A 22,445-nucleotide genomic window follows, 5' to 3' on the forward strand; every position below is an offset into this window, starting at 1 on the left:
GTGTATCATTACAAGTATGAAAAAAACATGTTATTGAGCTCCATGCAAGGAAGTGAATATGTTACAATTTTTCTAAGGTTACGTTAAAAGTAAGATTCAATTCAGACTCCCTACATCAATTTGTTTGTTAGAGGGGTGTAATGATTCCATGTAATGTAACTGTAGAAACTATGATGATTTGAAAGGGTTGCAAATACACAAATTTCGTTAAGAACAAAGTGGAATCAATCAAGTGACTGCTACAAGCTAAACACAACATCTTAAGGTCACTTATTAAACCGTAATCCACATGAAACAGTAGGGGGAAAAAGTGTTATTACCTAGATTTGTTTTCCTGCTTTTCACCTTTTCAAGTTCCCGTTCCAACTCTGCTGCCTGGTATTCTACCATGGAAGATATACCTATTAACACAGAAGACAGAATTTTCTTTTGGATGAGACTAACTGTAGTACTGTAAGACACTCTGACAATTCAGATTTAGGGAGCATCACATGAACACTTGTGGCTTTAAACTGCAGGTGTTTGAGACTCTTCAACTACTTTTCAAAACTCAGAGGCTTAGTCGAGAAACCTCTAAGTCTGTCTAACCAGAAGAGTTCAACACATCAGAGGTTTTGCAATGTGACCTTCTTTGATCCCTGCCTATTCTGTTGGCTGGCTGCTGCGAGAACTAAGAACAGCTACCGCTGAACTGTCGCACAGGTCCAAAACCCAGTTATGGTGTGGCAGCCTGAAACTGGATGTCTCAAATGCTTCATTCTTCTATCTCTCGATGATTCATATATCAAGATGTAAAGAATCTCTCAATGTTCTTCAAGTGCATTATTATTATTTAGCAACTTAAAGTTTGGAGCAATGGCCCGCTTTGCCTAAGTAAGCTGGTGGCTAGACCTCCAGTTTCAGTTTGTGCCACTCCATCCCTTTCCCCAGTCCTTTTTCCTCAGCAAACTCAGTTTCCATATTGCTGACCTGCTTGTTGACTTGTCTTCTGCTCATATCTGCTCACTCAATTCGGTCAGTCTGTCTGTGCCACAGAGTTTCCTCTGACAACCACAATCAGATCTTCCTCACAACCACGTGCGAGATCACATTCTTTCACTTTCTTTTTTACAGTTCACAGCATAGAGACATCACTATTGTGGAACTACTCAAACTCTCCTCTGCACCAGCTGAAAACTGACAACTGTAATATAAATTCCTCGCTCCCTTGCTGATTTTCAGCCTGAAAGCTGCTCAGCAACTCTTCCTCTCATCTATACATGGGCTCTAGGAAATCCAGCCCATTTTCCCTCTCCATCCTTTTCCTTTTCTGCCTCCCATTCTCTACCGACCACCCATTTTTCCAGTGCAGGCACACTGTGGTTTGTCTCCTGGATTCCAGTTCCTACACAAACACTGCACAGTGCTGAAGTAATGATACAGCTCTGGAATGCTGACTAGAGATCTGCTGTTTCAGTTCTGATCTCATCATACTTTAACCTCTGCAATCACACACTGGAAGTATTCTTCCCAGCATAAGTTAGAAACACTATCCTTTTGCCCTACTTTCATCCTTTTTTTCTGTATAATCTCACCTGACAATACGTTAAGAGGGCTCATATTTTCCCTGTCTGTTCCAAGACAGTCTCTCTCTGTGGCAGCGACAGTTCAAGGTCTTAATAAACCTTAAGTCCTGTTATCTTCTTTCTCCATTTACATTGATGCCCTTCACCTCATGACCATTCCCTACCTTTGACCTCACCTTTGACTGTGGGCTAACCTGTAATAGCACCATGCTCCCAGTACCTTTTTAAATACACTCTAATAAATTTCTGAGTCTATTAGTCTTAACCAGGCTTTTGTCTCCTATCTTCATCATTCACCTACAAGAACTAAACAGCACTCAGGCTGCTGGCAGACTAACACTACTTTATATTCCAGTCTCATTATTTCCTCATTTTCTGTTGTCTGCTCATCCATCCAGCAATCTCAGTATAAGATAAGAAGGTAAATTTCTCATCCCATCCAGCTCCCACATTCTCCATATTACAGCACAGTGAAGTCCTACCTGAAAACCAAGATATACAAGAGTATTCCTTGAACTTAAAAAAAAAAAGCTTTTATTCTTTTTATTTCAGAGTATTCACACTGATTTTCTCAATGCAGACAAACTATCACTGAGGCATCCAGCTGTTTCAAAAACTGATTAAATGTTTAATTGCATGCTTCTTTCATACACAGTTTTGCACATAACACAACCACTGTGCTATGCTTAAACATTCATTTTTTATATCAGTGACATAATGTGTATGATGCAATAGTTACAGAGCTTCACATATATACATATCTCAAATCCCAGGGCCAAGCAGTAAGACCTACAAATGCTGTTTTCTAACAATTTCTATTCACTTGAAGTACCCGCAATATGAATGTTAGTTTAACTTCTGTGTATTTAAAATGAGTAATCATAATACGCAGGCTTTCAGAAAAAAAGATGGCTTTAAAGTTATCTAATTATCATTATAAAAATAAACTTTTGTGCTGATATATTCCCTCTGATAAAAGTCTAAACTATCTATTTTATAGAATGATTAATTACTACAAGTTGAGAAAAAGGCTAGCTATAAAGCTCAGTGGAAAAAGTCTCAAAACCTTTAATAGAAGCAGTCGAAAAAGACAAAAAAAATACAAGTTAGCATCTTACATTTTCTTCTACATAATTAAGGGTCTCTGAGAAAATGCTTTATTGAAGATATATGTTGTTTCTAACCCTCAATATAAAAATCTAGAGCTTAAACCACTGATATTCATGGGAGTATTTTCAACAAAGTCAGCACGATTACATTAGGTCCCTAAGAGATACTTCAATAGAAATTCTGAATCATATTTAAGTGCTGTTGTAGTTCCTCCTTAAAAATAGTAGCAAACAACAGATTGCTATACAAAAGGATATTTTACGACAGGGGAAGGCAAAGTTTCAGATCAGTCAAAAGAGTATTTGAAAAGGATGCAGCTAAATTCTTAAAAGCTCTATAACATTAGCTTTATTTCAAACATGCACAAAGTTCAATGTCAGCGCTGTCTAGCCAATAAATCAAATCGGTAGACGAGACTTGTTTGGACTAGCAATGAAAAGTTAGAAGGGATTCTCCAAGAAAGCCACAAAGCAGCTCATTTAAGGTCAATTTAACGGTATTATTCTGTTTTTCTTCCAGCCCCGACATAAGATTTCAGTACCTCAAAGGAAATTGTAAGAGTATCTATTTGCATTCCCCCTAGGTGATTGGCAGTTCAACACCAATTAGTTCAAAATTACACTGTTACTAGCGTGCAATAAAAACAACACCTTTCATCTTTCTTACATAGGTAAGGATACCTTCAGAGCCAATAACTTTGATCAAGTAAGTATTTTTGATCCTACCCCACCCGTCTCTTTGGATTCAGGAAAACTAATAGCTGAAGGCAACTTTTTTCTTTTAATATAAAAAAAGTCCCAGCTTTATTCTTCCACTGTAGGAGTGATGTGGGTACTGAAATATAATACACTGGAAACAAACATTTTCCCAAAGCCCAGTATATCTTCAACAGATAAAAATACTAGGGTAGATAACACAATCAAACTTTCCCCTCCCTCCTCCTCCAATTTTCAGTTACACACTGTAGACACCTGAGAAGGAAGAAGACTGGTTTCCGTGAAGAAGATAAGCAGTTTCACAGTTAGATGTATTTTCAAATATGAAGAGCTTTACAGAATACTCTTATCAACTGCATCACAGTCACAATAGTTACACCTATATGAATCAAGAACGGCACCAGCTCACATAGCTATTTTCCTCCTCTGAAAACTGGCTTATGTTAGCCCCTTCCCATGACCAGACACTGTCTCAGGAAGCATTAATTATGACTGGGTAAAGCAGTGCTAGGAGTGTGATAGCAATATTTTACCAAGGGGAAAATAAAATAAAAATCAGCATTGACAATCACCAAGTATCACTTATGCCTGTGCTCCAGTCCTCTTCAGTTTTAATAAAAAATCAACTTTGGGGTTATATGTACAAATGCAGTATGTATTTTAAAACACTTTACTGCAAAACTGCCTAGCAAGATCACTTAAGCACATGTATTTCTATTATCTAGGTGTTCCTGCTCCAGCAGGGGGATTGGACTAGATGACCTTTCGAGGTCCCTTCCGATCTCTAGCATACTGTGATTTCCACTATCACAACTATGGAAGAATTGCAACAGCCATGGCACAGGAAGCATGTAGCCTAATGTATCTGCTCTGATACAGCAACACAAATACTTGCACGTTTGTGTGTTAAGTCACAGATTACGGCCTCTAATATCACAGCACTACATTTACTGATGCAATTAGCACGGCACCTCTAGTTGTACGCATTTTTTAAAGATGCGGGAAACATGATAAACATGAGTCTTCATCATTCTGGCAAAAACTGTGTCTATTTTTCTGGGTATAATTTGTACATATTAGAAAGACTTCTAGCAGAGAAGATGAAACTTCCCACTTAATTGAGAGCCATACTTAAAATTACTTAAATAATTACTCACAAAGATTTTGCAGAGTATATTCTTGTGCACATAACATACTGCCCCTCACCTACAAACTATATCCGAGTTTAGATTATTATTTACTTTTCAGCTAGAGGCCATTAATCTTCTCCATACATCAAGCTATGGTTTTTCAAGCACTCCTTTGGGCAGTGGTGTCAATACATTCCCTCAGCATGTGAAACAGAATTCAGTTCCTTTTCCCATCAAAGAACATTTAAGCTCTGCGTCTTTCACCTCTCATGAGTAGGCTGGTGAGAGCTCTGTGAAACATGGGCGTGCATGGGCATGGGACTCTTCATTAGATTGTAGTGATAGGACAAGGGGTAACGGGTTCAAACTTAAACAGGGGAAGTTTAGATTGGATATAAGAAGGAAATTCTCTCCTGTTAGGGTGGTGAGGCACTGGAATGGGTTGCCCAGGGAGGTTGTGAATGGTCCATCCCTGACAGTGTTCAAGACCAGCCTGGACGAGGCCTTGGGTGATATGATTTAGCGTAAGGTGTCCCTGCCCACGGCAGGGGGGTTGGAACTTGATGATCTTAAGGTCCTTTCCAACCCTAACTATTCTATGATTCTATGCTGCAGCTCTACTTTATGCTGAATACGTATCAATTCACTGAGAAAACCTAGTCTTTTGGCTGGTGGTGCGGGAACACTCCTGCACACATCCTAAATCCAGACTCCATTAGTAGATGCCTACAAACAGACTAGGTCTACCTCACAAGTAATATTACTAAACTGCAGTATAAACTGTCACAGACTTCTACACAGAACAGCAGCAGGCACTTATCACCTAAATAATCACATTCTCCACCTGAACAGCAGAAACAACTCTGCACTACATTTAATAGATACAGAAAAGTGACCCAATAGTTATTCAGGTATTGCTTTTCTTGTACACAAGCACAACCACCATGACAACATAAAATATTCAGTAACAAATATTTTACAGTTGCTAGCTAACATCAAAAACACAGAACAATAATTACTCCATCACAGCTTCAAAGACACTGTACACACTTTTTGTGCATCTGTATGTGAATGCATATATATATAAATATATATATATCTCTCTCCATGTCAGTATGAAAACCTAAGCTTCTAAAACAGCAAAGGTGAACATTACTTCTACACAAAGAAGTCACTAGTCCACCACAAATTTTAAACACTGGAATAAAGACGACCACCACGATCTGCTGCTATAAAAGGTACTTTCCCTGACCAAGCAACTTCGAAAAGAGATTTACTGAGACTTGAAAGAAGAAAAGATTGAGATATATGACAGAAGACTTAAGAGAGAAAGGCAGGAAATCGAGAAAATTAAGGCTAAAATAAGTCATAAGACAACAATGGATGTAGTCACATCCAACAATGGATGTGTCATGACATGAATATTCTTTGGTTTTCCAACCTGAAGCAACTGTAATAAATTGTGAATAGATGGCTTATCTGTGCAGCTAAAAAACAATTCGGAAGAGAATTTGTACAACATCATTTCCAGGTTTGTAGAATCAATATTTTTTTTTGTAATTGGTGCCTGCCATGCTGCAATACGCTCTTACAAACCAAAAGTTCATACTATTTTTGAACATACATCAAAACAAACACCTTAAGAACTACAGAATTCTAATACTACATACAAGAATTCTAAAACATTTGAATAATTATTCATTTTAATTATTAATAAAATTACTGAAATTATTAAATTCAAATACTCCTAGAACATAAAGAACTGCTCTGATGTTTAATGAATTACTACCTAAGATTCTAAATAATAATGAACTGAAACAGAAAAAATCCTCCAAATGAAAACCAAAACTCATAATGCAGGAAGTTGAACCTCTTGCTAGTATAAATTCACTGTTCTTCAGATAAGGCTAAAATACAGTCATTTACCAATCCAAACTATTTTGCAATACAGGTGGTGTGTCTGGTCAACTACTCAATCTGCTTTCTCAGTCTCAGAATATTCATATATTAGAGCTCATGAACATGTTAAAAAAAACATAACCAAAGCAAACAACACAAGCCAATCTTGAACATCACAGTGAACAATGGAACATAAGCCTAATAATGCTTGTTACACACTAAGATGCTGAAGTTTTCTATTTGGAGAGAAAAGGCTATGCAACAGTGAGATCAATGCTCCTGATCAGAACCACTCTAGTGTAAATACTGCATCTGAAACAGTATCAGAACAAGCATACCATTAAGCCTCCTCTGAATTGCTTCTTCCTCCAAAGTGATGATGTACATCTGCTCATCTAGGTCTTCAAGGATCTGTATTAGTAAACAGAAACATGAACTGACTACCAGAGTCACTTGTTTAGAAAAAACTGCAGTCAACTAGCAGGTTCATTTTGTTCTAGTAACCTGCATTTTAAATATACAGTCTACAACTCTGCAATACTGATACAAATAAGAGCCCCACAAAATATTATTCCATTCTATTACAGATCTATTTCTTTATGGTAAGCAAACTTTTTGTTAAGTTTTCATTTCAGGTTAAAGCTCTTTTATGTTCACTTTGAATCTAAAGACACTTAAGGAACAGGGGAGAGGACAGTACATCTGACCTTCCCCTGATATATTCAAACCATACCAACCTTCACACTCAATTTGATTTAAACAAAAATACCTACAGATTTTGAAAAAGTGTATTTTAAAAAGTGACTTTTCACATAAGCCAGTATTTCAAGCAAGTAGGAATTTCTACTGGAAGATAAAACAAAATAAATTAAGTCTGTCTACCTTACTATCAGGTACTATGAGTTTAAAGCTTACAAACAGCCAAACAATACGTATTTTCTTTGTATTTTCAGGTTTGAACTGACTAATGAAAAGGAATGCAGGACCCAAGTGTATCCAAATTTTAGCAAATACAAACTAAGAAATGCGACAGCAAAGTCACTAGAGCACTTGTACATGATGCAAACTTCTCCCTTCCCTCACAACACTCAGTACAAGAACTCAGTCTAAGATCTTAAAGATGCTAACTACCTCCATTTTTCACCCATCCAAGTGTACTCCCACATACCCTTTTTGTTATCCAGCCTTAGCTTTGTATCCTTTGCTTAGTTTTGTATCATTTGCTTCTGAACTCAGAACAAACCCACATTTTTCAGGCATTTATAAAACAGACACAGGAGGCAATACTGGCAATAAATATTAATACTAGTAGCAGTGATATAAATTGGAAAATCAGAGGAAGCCTATAATATTAAAAAACTTTTTCTGTAGAAAAGAATAGGCTTTTGTGCTCTATGAAAATCTTTAAACAAGTACAGAAATACTGACTATAGAAACTCTGATGAACTGAAGAGAACTGCAAAGAAGTGTAAGCATTCAAAAAGGAAATACCCTAATGCCATTCCACTTTCTAACAGAGAGCAAATGAGGACAGATTTGTGTAACACTTACTGTTGGCTTCACCAGCAACTGACCCATTACTGTAAACATCCGTGAAAGTCCCACTGGGGTGCATACTGCAGAGGAAAAAAGATCAGTGTAAACAGTGATTTATAAGTCAAGGACCAATTTTATTTGGATGTTCAAAGTGCTATTCCACATATAATCAAGCACGGTTTTGAAGAGAACTGCAGGAGCTTCAAGCTCCAATATGAACTTTAAACCACACTGTTATCATACAAATTTTGAACAAGACAAGCATCTCTCCCCTTCGAGAGCATAAGTGTGATTTTTTTTTCTTTTTGTAAACAAGGAACATCATCTAATCAGATATCTTGAACTTGCTCAAGTAATTATTTATTCAAAGCATGTGGCATCAGAGGCTGTGTCTACACTAGTAAATTCAGCAGTGCCAGGATACATTCCTGGGCATTAAGACTCGCTTGCCTATATCAGTAAATTGCTAGAACTATCCATGGCATGATATGCCCTGGGCCAGTTAGCACTTTCCCAAACAGTTCTCAGGTGCAGTTCTAGAGTTCCTGCAGTCCAGGAACCATTATCAGGAAGTGATACCCACAGAGCCACCTACTGCATACTGCAATATCACAGGACAGAAAGACACTAGTTGGCCAGAGCACTGGAGACCACTGAAGACCCATTTAATCTATTGGCACAGGTGTAGCTGTGAGGTCAAGAGATCATGATGCTGCTTTGCTAAGTTGTACTGCAACTTCAGTTAATAGCAGGCTCAGCCACCAGATTTTAAGCTATTTTTCTTTAAAATAACCATGGGCCCTTTTTGATCATAGCCTGTGATTGTTTCCAGGTATGGTGCATGTGTGCTTGCTGGGAGAAAGGCTCAAGCCATGATAATAGAAAATTATTAGTAAAAATCAACAGTTTCGGGAGAACAGCCTTCAAATAGTGAGAAGTGTGTGAAAGATAGAACAAATTTGTAATAGCATAGATAAGAATATATATTTATGTTTCCATTATAGCAGAACAGAGTTGCCAAATAACAGAGAAGCACATCAGATTTCATAGGGAGGATTAAATTTATTTTTAAATGGTGTTTCCCTTTGGCTACTATGTACTATACGAAAAATACAAAAGGCTAAGTTAAGATAGTCTTCATTCACAACAAAGGAAGCCTACAGGAAAAGGAAAAAAAGAGAACGGAAGTGATGCTCCAAATCACCACAGCAATATTCATACACCCCTTCAGCAACTAAGCCAGCTGAAGATATAAGGAAGCTTTACCCCAGCCATCTACCACCTTCCCGCTGTTGTATGATGTCTTTTCAGCTAAACAGAAAACGCAGCTTGGAGCACCTTTACTTCAGTGATTTGCTTGTACAAGTTACAAATAATTCTTCCAAAACTTGGTATTTAAACCCAATTATTTTGGTGAACTGGTTTACAACAGCCCCAGAATGCACCCTGTGTTTTCAGCTGTACCAAAACAAACAAGAGACAAGAGATACAAAGTCTGTAAGCAAACTGCCCCATTAAAACCATTCAGCAACTGCTGTGACTCACTCTTCAACAGCTTACAGGAGACACTCAAAACCACTTTTTTCCTCCTTAATCCACACCCCTCCCTTCAAATAGTTAAACTTGATTTAAGAATCTCCACGTAGAGAGAACCTAAGGAGACTCACCAAGGTCTCTACGAGCAACACCTTTCACAAAAAGATCTGCTCAGTCTTAAGGATGTTTTGAACTACCATTCCCCACAATGACAACCCTGTGTTTGCTGTAAACCTATCAAACCTAGAGAACAAATGAAATCAGGATAATCTGGAGAGGGATATGTTCTGTCCTCCTCACAGCAATTTTCTAGAAATTACCTGGGGAGAGAAGATGGGGACTGAAATTACAAGTGGGATTTGGAAGCTTCCATCATTTATCTTATTCCCCTAAACACAGAATCACAGAATCAACTAGGTTGGAAAAGACTTTCAAGATCATCAAGTCCAACCACCACCCGAGGACCGCCAAGTCCACCACTAAATCACATCACTAAGGCTCTCATCTACATGTTTTTTGAACATGGATGTCTACATGTTTTTTGAACATGGATGACTGAACCTTTGCTACGACCAGTTGCTATAAGGCTGGGATTTTTACTGCATTTCCTTTATATGCAAATATATAACTGACCTCCAGATAGCTTTCATAATCACAAAATAGGTAACTGCACTGTTCCAACTTCTGTCTATACAAGAACATTTTCAATTAAATAAGGAAGAAGGGTAGCTTACTTAATATAGGACAAATTAAATGCTCCAAAATAACTGTCTCTCTGTACTACTGACCTCCTGAAGATATATTTAAAAACTGTGCTTTTCTTTGCAGAATAGAAGCCCCATTTTTCAAATACCTTTAAAAAGTTAAAAGTTGAAATTATTTTGGGTGAGGTGTGAAGTTCCTCAAAACCTGAATATGTAAAGTAGCATTTGTTCAAACTTCAGAACCCAAACCTAACAAATTTACATCTCAATTTAAACTTAAAAATGGGGAGGAGGGGGAAATCACATTCAGCTTTCACAACACTGATTTTCATAATGAAAAAGTTTTAATGTTTAAAAAAAAAAAAATCAACCATAAAATCATTCATCTTTCGGAATAATCTGTAAAATACTTACACAGAAGTAACAAGCATCCCATCAGTGATATACAGGAATATAAATATGGGAGGTAGAATTCCCAGAGATCTGTAAAGAAAATATTCAGCACAGCCTTAGCTTATTACAAATAGGCTACTTATGTCACAAACACTAATGAATTAACCTTTTTTCTTAAGCATTCAGTACTGAACAACTGTACTTTCAAGAATAAATAGAGAATTACTGACTTAATAATCCTGCAAGCAACTAAATCCCCAAGTTCTTTAGCTTGAAAAATCACTTACATGGAAAACTATACCACTTAAGTCTCTTGTTTTTAATATACACCATGTCCACATGTAACTCCTCAGCATGTTAAAAACTGATTTAACAAAACAAATCCTATTGACTAAATTAATACAGCTTCATCGCAACCTGTGCAACACTCACATAGCATTTACTAGAAATACATTTAATTGAAAACATCCATTTCCATAATTAAAATGAAATTAGTGTGGTGTTTTTTTGAATTCCATACCATACAAAGACTCCATACTGGCAGCATCATTGTCTATGAGTGCCGAAGCCACCCATACGATTCCAAGGATAAGCAGTGCAAGAAGAATAAGCATTACAAGGGTTTCCAAAACACGCGCTCTGATGCCCTATGGGCAGAAAAGGGGAGAGGGAGGAAAGAACACAGGCAAGAAATTTACATCAGATATTTTCAAACACAAGAAAAATAAAAATAAATAGCAGTTCCTTCTTCCTAAATATATACTCACATTTTCTCAAGTAGACAAGGGAGACAAAAGCATAACATGTAATGCACATTTAAAAGGCACTGCATTAAAAAAAAAACAAAGTACTTATGGCTTTAAAGAGCCCAGATTGCGTTTTTCCCCTTAAAACCATAGAAAAATGTTTTAAATTGCATATGCCTTACAGTTCTCATTAATCTCGTTATTCAATAACATATTCTTTATACCGTATGATTTTGCTCAAGCATTTTTAAAAGATGGATTACTTTTCTAATACTTTCAGCAAAGAAAGTGGATTAGCAAATTTTTATCTATGATTCCAATCAAGGGAATGGAAAGCCAATTATGGCAAATAGCCAAATGGCCCAGAAAGCATTAAACCCCGCGCAGGTACAAAGCACCAATTTAGTTAAAATACATTCTTCAACCGCAATTGCTTCTGCACCATTCCTCTCAGTCTTCAGAGCCCTCAAGTGTACGATCGGAGAAGTGTTCGCATGCTGCAGCGCTGCTGCAGCCACATCCTTTACCTCCTATCTCTGCATGCTCCGCGCCGAATGAAACACGTACTTCTTGCTTACACCACACGCACATCACACGTCTACAAGGTTATACAGCATAGCATTTGCTCTTGAGTCTAAAAATGTAACAACCCTCTAATAGCTGAGGGTTAGATTTCCAAATGTAAATATATCAAGTATATACAAATTTATTTTTTTTTTTTTTTTAAACTGGTGCTCTAACACTGATTTTACTAATTGCAAACAACAGAGCTACTGGGACACTTTCTTCTGACATCCTTGCCAGTAAGGTACCAGCACAACAATTTTACTTTAATTTTTATGCATTTGCCAATATACTTCCACATGCAAGCCCACTCTCATTTCTCACACAGGCTCACCCCAACTTGGGCATATTCCACTGAAAAGTCTACTTTGTAGGCAGAAGCAGAAAGCATGTTTTATTGTGTTACCTACTTTTATTATGTCTTCCCACATTGCTTAAACCAAGCGGGTAATCTTTACATGATATCTACCCTGAAAATTATTCTCCCTACACAACCACTGCATCCAACCACGACTGAAGACCTCGGACATCCTAACCATGTGCACTGATCTCACATAGCATATGAGCTCCTTTCAATCACCAGTCCTATGCAGAACAGCTAAGGTAGTACAAGAAAAACAGACAAAGAGAGAACTTCACAAAATTCCTCTTAAGGCTTAAATGGGCAGATTAAGTCCAACTCCATAAAGACTCTCAAAACACCAGAATTCAAATTAAAGGTAGCATGGATAGGATATGCTTTACTCCTAAAATGTATTCTGCGTATAGTAACAGTGACTTTGAAGTAAGTTATTAAAATGGTATTTTTGTCATGCTCAGACACTGGCTTTCAGCCTTCTGTGAGTTATTTTGAAGATGAGCATCTACACTAAATATAGGTATTTAAAGATTAAATAGCCGTATATTTAATACTGAAGTTTTGAACCTGAGCAATAAGTTACCAGGAAACAAACATTCCAGTCCAAGTAGTGAGCATTGATAAAGTCTCACTTTACCACGGAAGAAAGTCACAGAAGAAAACCCAGAATATTCAAGAATGCATGCACAGAGATCTGCTTCAAGCTTTCCAAACACCTTGAAGACTCCTTTCCTCTCCTAGGCAGAGGAAAATATAAAGCTATCTTCTGAGCGTCTGAAAGCCTTAGCCACAGAAAGTGGATACCTTACTTCCCTACTGTAAGACATAAGCACAAATCTCAGTCTCCCTGACTTAAGTTTAACAGCAAGAGATTCTTCTAGACAAACCTGGAAAATATTTCACACCCAGCCACCAAATTCTCCTCCCTTGAATGGAGTATTACGATTGTCAAAACAGATACAGAAACACTGTGATGGAGATAATCAATGTAAATATCTTTTTTTTCATATTTACTGCAAGTGTTCTCTGCAGACAGGCAAGATTAAGACAAATACAAACAATACTCAATCTCAAAAAAAGAAAAATGACCAAAGCAAGTACTCAGAGGTAACCACTGCTTCTGGCCAAAAGTACCATTGGCACAAACTCCAGCAAAAAGCCAGTTAGCTGCCTAATGAGCCTTCCCTGTTTTTTGGTTTCCATGCTAGTTTGAATCTTTCATTCTCAGAAAATGGGATCACTCATCTTCTGTTCTCACTAGCTACACCTATTTCTGCACCTGTGTCATATGCCAACAATACTGCAGTCTCATGTATGTACTGACAGTTCATTTCAAGGGCAGAACAATTTTTATATTACATAGCACACACATAATAGGATTCATACCAGGATGATCATTAAAAAATAGCAAAATATAAATATTTTGAAGAACTGCAGTGAAGTGACTAGATAGAAACATTCTGTCAGGCACTAATGAATACCTGATAATGGTCCAGGATACAAAAAAGAACCTAAGATGCTTGAAGCATACAGGTAAATACTTAACCTCTATTAGGCACCCATGAGGCTGTGCTTATTAAAACATTAATGATTCAGGCACATTAGTTCATACTTACATACATCAGTGTCTCTATCAAGTAACTGCTTTTTGTTAGGAATGAAAGATGCAGAATTTTCACACACACACAGATAACTTCTGGAGAATCACAGAATGGCTGAGGTTGGCATGGATGTATGGAGGTTATCTGGTCCAACCACCCTGCTCAAGCAGAGCCACCCAGCACTGGTTGCCCAGACATCTTTCAAGGATCTCCCAGGATGGAGATTCAACAACCACCCTGAGCAACCTACGCTAACACTCAGGCACCCTCACAGTGAAAAAAGAAGCAGGTGAGCCTTAGACACCCTCACTACTACTTATTTTTTCCTGAAAGTAGTTTATGTTTGTTTAGGTGAAAAATTTAAAGCTTGAACATTACCATTAGCAACATCACTAATTTAAGAGCCAGGCAAAAATCTATATTCCTGACTTTGAAAACAGAGGGGGAAAAGAACAGGTAAATACAAGCAAGATTTCATTTTATTTCAATAAAAGCAAAACTATGAAAATAAAGCTTGAAGCTCAATGCTTATTTTTTCTGAGCAAAAAGCTGTTCACTGACATTTTGGTTTTGGCTTAGCATTTTTTCTTTTTGAGTCATTTCACTTCTCTTCCACAGCCCCATTATATTACTCAGATTTCCTAGATGAACAAAATGTCATGGCATATTTTCATGGCACAGAAGATATTGCCACTTCTATTTCACATTATACTTGTTGCATTTTTTGAATCCATTTACTCCTCGCTTTTTCCTGCGTGAAAAGGAGCTTTAGAGCCTGACACCTGCAAAAACAGCAACAATCCCACCTAAAACTGGAGATTTCAGATCAGCTTGTAAGAGTATAGTTATTGTTCCTGTTCAGTCTACACCATCGTATCTGTCTCAAGTACAGAATTAAAAAATGAGTGCAATACAAAAAAAACATGTAGTCCAGGTAAATAGGACTACTTCAAATCGGCATTCTAACTGAGCAAGGAAAACCAGTCATACAGCACTAAATCTTACTGTCAAAAGAGTGACTGCATTTGAATCACTTGGAAGAGTTCTTTGATTTCTAATTTAACTGAAAACAAAGGAAACCTTTACCACACAAATGAAGGAGGTGGCTACTCAGCAAGTTGAGTGTGTGTGCACGTGCCTATGTATGTACAAATACAGGGGCAGGCAAGGGGAGAAGGGGGTGACAGTCACCTTTTACATTAGTTTTCCAGCTTGATTGGTTCATCAGGAGAAATTGCCTCATGAGCTCTTATGATCACTGTTTAACATTCCTATGGAAACTGAACTGACTATAAGAACGAGGAGTGGGAAAACACTTTGTATTTTTAGCTTTCCATATTGTTTAAAAAAAAAAAAAAAATCAGTTGTCCAAGTATTCATCTGGTCTTCTTTTCCTAATGGTTCTGACAGGTAAGAACAAGGAAAGTAAGCACTATAAACCAGCAGCTTGCATCAGGGTTTTCATAAAGTTATCCTAGAGCTCAACTTTCCAAACTGCATTTGGTAACAAATACTACTTCATTCTCAAGGTGTCTTTCATTATGAACAGACTGCATATATCCCAATTAATTCACTATCTTATGATTTTTTTTAATGCAATTCCACTTACAGTGTAACCTGGTTTAAGGGAGGAGGGATTTATTTATTTATCTCCAAACCAAGCACAGATTGCACAGTAAAGCACCAGAGGGAGACCTCCATGATATTGACACAGTGAGGAAAAGACTGGTTTGCATCTATCATATGTTGTAGCATCTAAAGAATTCAAACATAAGATACAAACTGAAACAAATAATGTCTATACAGCTTTTTAAGGGGGAGCATAAGGAGAATCACCTTGAGACCACTACCAATTCAAATATCAAACTTGGATTTCAATACAGCATCAACCATACAGGTCTTAAATAAGGTTCCCATGCTGTAGACTTCAGAGATGAACACAACCATAGCCCTTGAAAAGAATTAAAGATGTTTCCCTCCACATCGGACTAAATTATGGTGTTTTTAAATACAGTGAGAAGACAATTCTAAACAAGAGGAGTGAGCTCAGGCAATAAACTTGCTTTATTTTCAGTAAGACAAGCTGAACCCTGCAGTACTAATAGTAGCATGTCAATTTTAAGGTCAAATCCCTTACTTTATCTTAGGCCAGTTACTGCTGGGATGCTGGTTAAGTTGAAGAGGTAACCTAGAAAACGAAACCACCCACACCAACATTTTAAAATCTTTTTTACAATGCTAGATACCAGATATCAAAAAGCAAATCACAAACTACACAAAGTGTAACTGAACCTGAAGTTATGAAATTAAATAAAGAATAAAAATACACATTAAAGTGGTGGGTTTTCATACTTTCACTGCTACACAGTAAGAATAATTACTGTGACTTCTGCTTACACTTGCGTGAATGAGGAGAGAGGAGTGTGAAAGAAATAAGAGAAGTGTAAGAACCTGGAAAAAAATGTTCCTTTTCAAAAAACTTGTCTATAAATAAAGCCTAGGATTAGAAAGATTATTTGCCAGGAATATGATTTGCTAAATCAGGAAGATTTGAAAATCTCAATCTGTAACCAGAACATGCAGTCCTCAAAGGAAATAGTTGAAGCAATGTAGATCACGGCTACTTCTTCAGACACTCCCTGAAGATCTGTTCATGTCATGGTTGGGCTTTGAGGGTTTTTTTGTTGGTTGTTTTTTTCTATTATACAGCAAATTTTTATTTTTTTTTTATTATACAGAAAGTATCCTCACTTTTGTAGGTGCTGCTCCTGCTCCCTGGGGATATACAGAGAAGAGGGAAAGCTGTAAGACACTAAGAAGGAGAAGAGATTAACTGGAAATGAAACTTGAGCAAAAGGGAACAGGGAACTGAAAATTCAAGCTAAAAGAAAGGTAGAAGTGTTGAGAAGAACCTGACTTTTGGTCTTCAACTGAAACAAATTTCTCTGTAGGTCCAAAAATGAGAGAATGTTGTTCCTGACTCAGGGCCACCCCCTGGTAAGCTTGAACCACAATTTTAAGGAACATGGCAGTTCCCTCTCTGGAAAGTAAGTTTAGTTTTAGTAGCCCAATTTGTAAGTCATTTTCCATGAAGGCGCCTAGAACAAAACATCAGCTACCATTGCTTCCACCACTACAAGCATATATGATCATCTTCAGTAACTGCTACATAAGAAAACAGAATGTAGCCAACAGCTTGCAATTTCCTCAAGTTTCAGATTATCTATAAGGCAAAACAGACTTTTGAAAGCAACTTACTTGTGTGGTTCCCTATTGTCAGGGAAGCAGGATCTTGGCCAACTTGACATACAAAAAGAGTCTCTTAGAGGATGCAAAAAAGGTATAGCAAACAAAAACTTTTAGAAGCTAATTACTATAATTGATAGAAATTACAATTAAACTATCTGTCAAGAAAATGAGGAAAAAAGGACTGGCTCATTATACCCTCTAACCTCTCCTTCCCTGCCCCCTTTTTTGGTTTGTTAACTTCAAAGTTTCACTGTTCAGACTCAACAGTTCGCCTGTATTTTCACTCATACCACATTTTCAATATCCACCTAGTTCTGTAACATAAGTGCTTAACAAATTAAGTTTGGGGTTTGTTTTTTAAAGAAATCACATCTAACACATTAACCCCAGCAACCTAGAACTTGCCAGAAACCTAGTAATATCGGTCATCTTCTCTGTACACTACTTCGTGTGTGTGGTGGAATGAACATAGAGCACATTTGAATCTCTCAAGGCAGCCTACAAATAAAGCCTGTCCTACAAATGCACTCTAAGGATATTGTGGTTTGTACAACCTTAGAGATACCTGACTCAGTCCGAGACTTTGACTTCTTTAAAATTCAGCTGCTGAGACATTTAGAAGTTTTCACATTGTTTAATCCTGAGCTACTTATACTGCCTGGAGCAGCAGGCCTAAGGGTTCATGTTTCCAGAAAAGCCTAATTATAGCAAGAAAGATTTTAATTATTCTAGAAGTGTTCTGACAAATTTTTAGTTGCTACTCTGGAAGGCATCAGACTCTTACCATGTTTCCTTCCTGTTCGGATTAACACATATAAATCATCCACGAGGATAAATATCCACAACATACTTAAACAGTACATGGCAGACAAAAAAATAAAAAAGGTAATTCTTCAGCTGAAAAGCCCAATGAAGTACAAATGGCAACAACAGTGCAGAAGGGATGATGGATTGATAAGAAAGTCAAAAAGTATAATTACTAAGAAAACCATTTCTCCTCCCTAGTACATCTGTGTTAAGCAGCGTGACTATTATGTCCCTTGCCACACACTAAGACTTTTCCCACTATGTGCTCACACGTCACACCCAGGGATTGGTGTTTACTTTACAAAAGAACACACATTTGGTGATAGCTTCTTAGAGCTTTTCAATAGGAAAAAAGGAGATTTCTTGATAATGGAGACAGCAGTGTTGGGGTACTTCCCCCTGTGAAATTCTGTAAGTATTTTGAATGATATACAGAATGCTTTACCATTAAGCTAGCACAGGTAGCAAGTGAAGACCTTGCTCCACACACTGGCTGCCTACAAGGTTTCAGGCGTAACAAGCAGTTAGCACAGGGATTTTTCCTGACTACATGACTCACGAGGACAATGCACAGGCAAGAAACCTGCTGACTGCTCCTCGCTCCACTGAGAGTCATGTGCAAAACCTGCAAAAGCTTAAAGGGAAATATTTTCTTTCAAAGCTAAGGTAAAAAATGTACCATATATCCAGGAAATGCACTATGGAAGACACTCTGACTTTCCAAGCAGTCACACAACCCTGTGCAAGAAACTCACAATTTGTTACTTTGGGGGAAAACAAATTATTAAATAAATTTGGCAATCGAGACATTTTTTGCCGCTTTCTGCTCTGCCAGTTGTGATTAGGAACACAATTATTGTCCAGCAATTTAAGCATAATTTTTAATGCTTTCTAATGGTATAAGGATTTCATCATCTACGTACAGGTAATATTTACCAAGAGTTCTTGTGTTTTAATACTGATGGAGTAAAACTTGCAACATGTTATTTTTCTTCTCTAAGAGGCAAAATTCCTGCTAAAACCAAAGAGCTACAGCTCCACCCCTACTCCAGAAAAAGTTTTCTTTGATGGACCATTACCTGGCTGTAATGATGTTGATGAACCCATTATTAGCTTCTGTAAGATGGAACTACATCACCAATATAGGACATGCTATGGCTTTTTTCAATTCTAGTTAATTCTACATTTTAATTTGGTTGTAAATTGTCATAAAAGAATAATGAAAAACCACTATTATCAATTAAGTAAAAATTACAACACTACACATACAACCAGAGTCCTAACAAAGTTTCTATGGTGCTGAATACTTGAACACAGCTCTGCTTAGACATGTTGACCTCCTGCAAGGTAGGCAAACAACAGTTTTTACACCATGCCCTGACCCACTGGGAAAGCCTGGGAAACATTTCTGCAATCATGGCACATTTAAAGTACACATGAAGCCCATTGTTTTCATGTGACAAAAAGGAGTCTTAGTAACCTTAAGATTTGTTCAGTGAGAGGCTGACTGCAACAAACATGCATGCTAACATCTGCAGAAAATAAATGGAGGGACTGAAAAAGAACAAGAATTACAGCATGTATGAGACTGGGGATGCTCTGTATTAACATTATTGCATTCTTGGACATGATCCCCCCTTTCTCAATTTGTGAGCATTAGTGAAGAGATCATTTCCAGCATCCTAACCATTTCTATGGCTGGAAACCATACTTGGAGCCATTTGTTCTGACCTACTCAGTGCAGAAACCTTTTTTTTAAAATCAGTAGAGAAGACCTATTTTCCATCAGGTAACATGGAAACACATACTGCATTTAGCACACTGATATTTTAGTCAAGAAGTCATTACCTTATGAGACTGCCACAAATTACCAAGTCAGAAACAGACGTTGTAGTTCTAGGAAATCCCAATTCAGTTTGAAAACATAGAAGCCAATGACCCAGAACCCTCACAGAACAGGCAAAAAAATTTTAATCAAGAAATAATAAATTCAGGCATCAGATTCTATCAATAAGGAAAAAAAAATTCCTTGCCCATGCAAGAACCAAAGACCTCAGACTCTAACAAGTGCTGACTGTGTCTTCTCCCACACCACCTCTTCCCTCACAGAATCTTTTCAGCCTGTAGAACCACTTCTTATTGCAACACAAGTTCATTTTAAAGTTTTTGTTTATTTTCCACATAACACAAATATTTAAAATTCACAGTCACAAAACTATCCCAGTAACTTTGAGCTGATTTTTTGTGTTAGTATCTTTTCCCTAATCATTTCATGGTGGCTACTGTTTTGTCAATAGAGCAAAAGGATGCTATTGAAATACTTTAACTGTATGGAATTTAATAGTTACATAGTATAAACAACAAAAAAACAGAAATTTCAAAGAGAAACTAAAAACTGGAGAAAGAAAAATAAAATGAAAGTTAAAGGATGCAAAAAAAACCCAATGATGAATTCTTTGAGAATTGACTAAAGAAAGGTACCAAAGAAAGACTTCTTTATTCAGTAGACTGCTGAAAAGGACATCTATCCAGGATACCGTACACCCACTAGACTGATGACTCTGCCAAAGAAAACTTAGGCCCTCTTCTCCAGTGTCCCAGAAGAGTATACAAATCCAAACCATGGTGTATAGTATATTTTAGGGTCCATATCTGACAAACTTTCCTGCTGATATTGTGTGCAAGTAACTCACTGAAATAACCTAAGAACCAACATGGACTCCTTGCAGACTTCCATCCTTGTGATTAGATTAAATAAATAAATGAATAAATAAATTTCTTACTTCTTTTCCTAGAATCTATTTAATTATCCAGTACAAGAGGGACTCCAGTGAACATGACAAAGTGATATTCATTTATTGCCTAACAGTTAAGGTATCATTTCAAATACATGGATTCATGTTACATAAGGAAAACAGACAACTGTCTCTTCCCCATCTAGGTCATCATTCTTACATATCTACCATAGAAACTGTATATTGGAGAAACATTCCCTCCAAATTTTGTAATAGAAGATATACCCATTTCTTAAAACAAGGAAAAGCTAGAGAGAGTATTAGAAAAGATGCAAAAAACTTATTAGCTGGAATAAAATAACTGCACCCAACAGCTGTCAGATGCACGCCACTACCCTGCTGCAGAATCCCTTCCCTCCTTTGCAGAAAGAAAATGGGAGGGAAGGGGGGGGGGGGGACGACAAAATAAAAAAAAACTATACACATTTAAAAACAAAACCACACAAAAACAGACAAACAAAAAAACCACACAAGGATTACGTCTATGTTATTGTCCTTAACATAAGGAGGACATGGAACTGTTGGAACAAGTCCAGAGGAGGGCCACGAGGATGATCCAGAGGAGGGCCATGAGGGGACTGGAGCACCTCCCATATGAAGACGGGCTGAGAAAGTTGGGGCTGTTCAGCCTGCAGAAGAGAAGGCTGCGTGGAGACCTCATAGCAGCCTTTCAGTATCTAAAAGGGACCTATAAGGATGCGGGGGAGGGACTCTTCATCAGGGACTGTAGTGATAGAACAAGGGGTAACGGGTTCAAACTTAAACAGGGGAAGTTTATATTAGATATAAGGAAGAAGTTCTTTACTGTAAGGGTGGTGAGGCACTGGAATGGGCTGCTCAAGGATGCTGTGAATGCTCCATGCCTGGCAGTGTTCAAGGTCAGGTTGAACAGAGCCTTAGGTGACATGGTTTATTGTGAGGTGTCCCTGCCCATGGCAGGGGGTTGGAACTAGATGATCTTAAGGTTCTTTCCAACCGTACCCGTTCTATGATTCTATGTCTAAGTTCTTATTAATAAGGACAGAGGCAGACTTATTGACACTCAGTAAAAGTGTACAACCCAAACATTTTGGGAAGAAGGAAAGAAAGAAATGAAAAGATATACACAGTAAAATGATGATTGTCCCAATGCTACCCCTTTCCCCCACAAGTTTCCTCTGTTGTTCCACTGGCTAGCCCAGCACTCACTAATTAGCTCTTAGATGCTCCACTCCCTCCACCTACCAAGTTCCCCAGACTTTCCAAAGCCACCTGCAACAACATGGGAGCTGTGGGATTTCTGACACTGTGAGCCTCCCTCTAATCATTGACTTTTGGATGAGAAAGAATCTTTCCTGCTAGACTAGAGTGATAGGAAGATAAATAGATATTTTCCAATGTCTTTGTAGCTTGGCAGAGAATTAAGATAAGTAATGCAAAAGTATAAAGACAGACTCGGAATTTGTGATCATGTTTCTGGCAGAAAGAAACCACAAAGACAGTTCCTAAAGGCAAATGACACGTAGAAGCACACAGGTCACTACTAAGGTTCTAAAAGAAAGAGAAATCTGAATTTTTTTTTTGTGTGTCAATGCCTATTACTAAACCCCTGCAAGGGTGAATAAGATCAAGAAGAAACCACATTTCTAGGAATTGGCCAAAATTCCTTTTAATAAGTTGAGAAATCCTTAAAAGGCCACAAATGGGAGACAAACGGATCCTTCTTCCTCCCTTTTTTTGTAAATAAAGTTGTTGGC

At 37.5% G+C, this 22,445-nt stretch overlaps 1 protein-coding gene across 4 annotated transcripts in view; it reads right to left on the bottom strand.

Moving 5' to 3' along the window:
- The window catches only part of LMBR1 (limb development membrane protein 1), a 78,461-nt gene that overhangs the window by 17,644 nt on the left and 38,372 nt on the right, over positions 1 to 22,445 (bottom strand). For all 4 annotated transcript variants that reach the window (XM_062621484.1, XM_062621485.1, XM_062621486.1 and 1 more), the window contains 5 exons: positions 11,110 to 11,236; positions 10,611 to 10,679; positions 7,972 to 8,036; positions 6,759 to 6,831; positions 321 to 401 (listed from right to left, as the gene is read on the bottom strand). In XM_062621484.1, coding sequence (XP_062477468.1) covers positions 321 to 401; positions 6,759 to 6,831; positions 7,972 to 8,036; positions 10,611 to 10,679; positions 11,110 to 11,236 — 415 coding nt within the window. The remainder of the gene's footprint in view (positions 1 to 320; positions 402 to 6,758; positions 6,832 to 7,971; positions 8,037 to 10,610; positions 10,680 to 11,109; positions 11,237 to 22,445) is intronic.

The sequence above is a fragment of the Pezoporus occidentalis genome, unplaced genomic scaffold, assembly GCF_034315485.1.
Source record: "Pezoporus occidentalis ecotype Australia unplaced genomic scaffold, CSIRO_AGI_Poc_V1 ctg23, whole genome shotgun sequence".
In the NCBI taxonomy this organism is placed as follows: domain Eukaryota; kingdom Metazoa; phylum Chordata; class Aves; order Psittaciformes; family Psittacidae; genus Pezoporus; species Pezoporus occidentalis.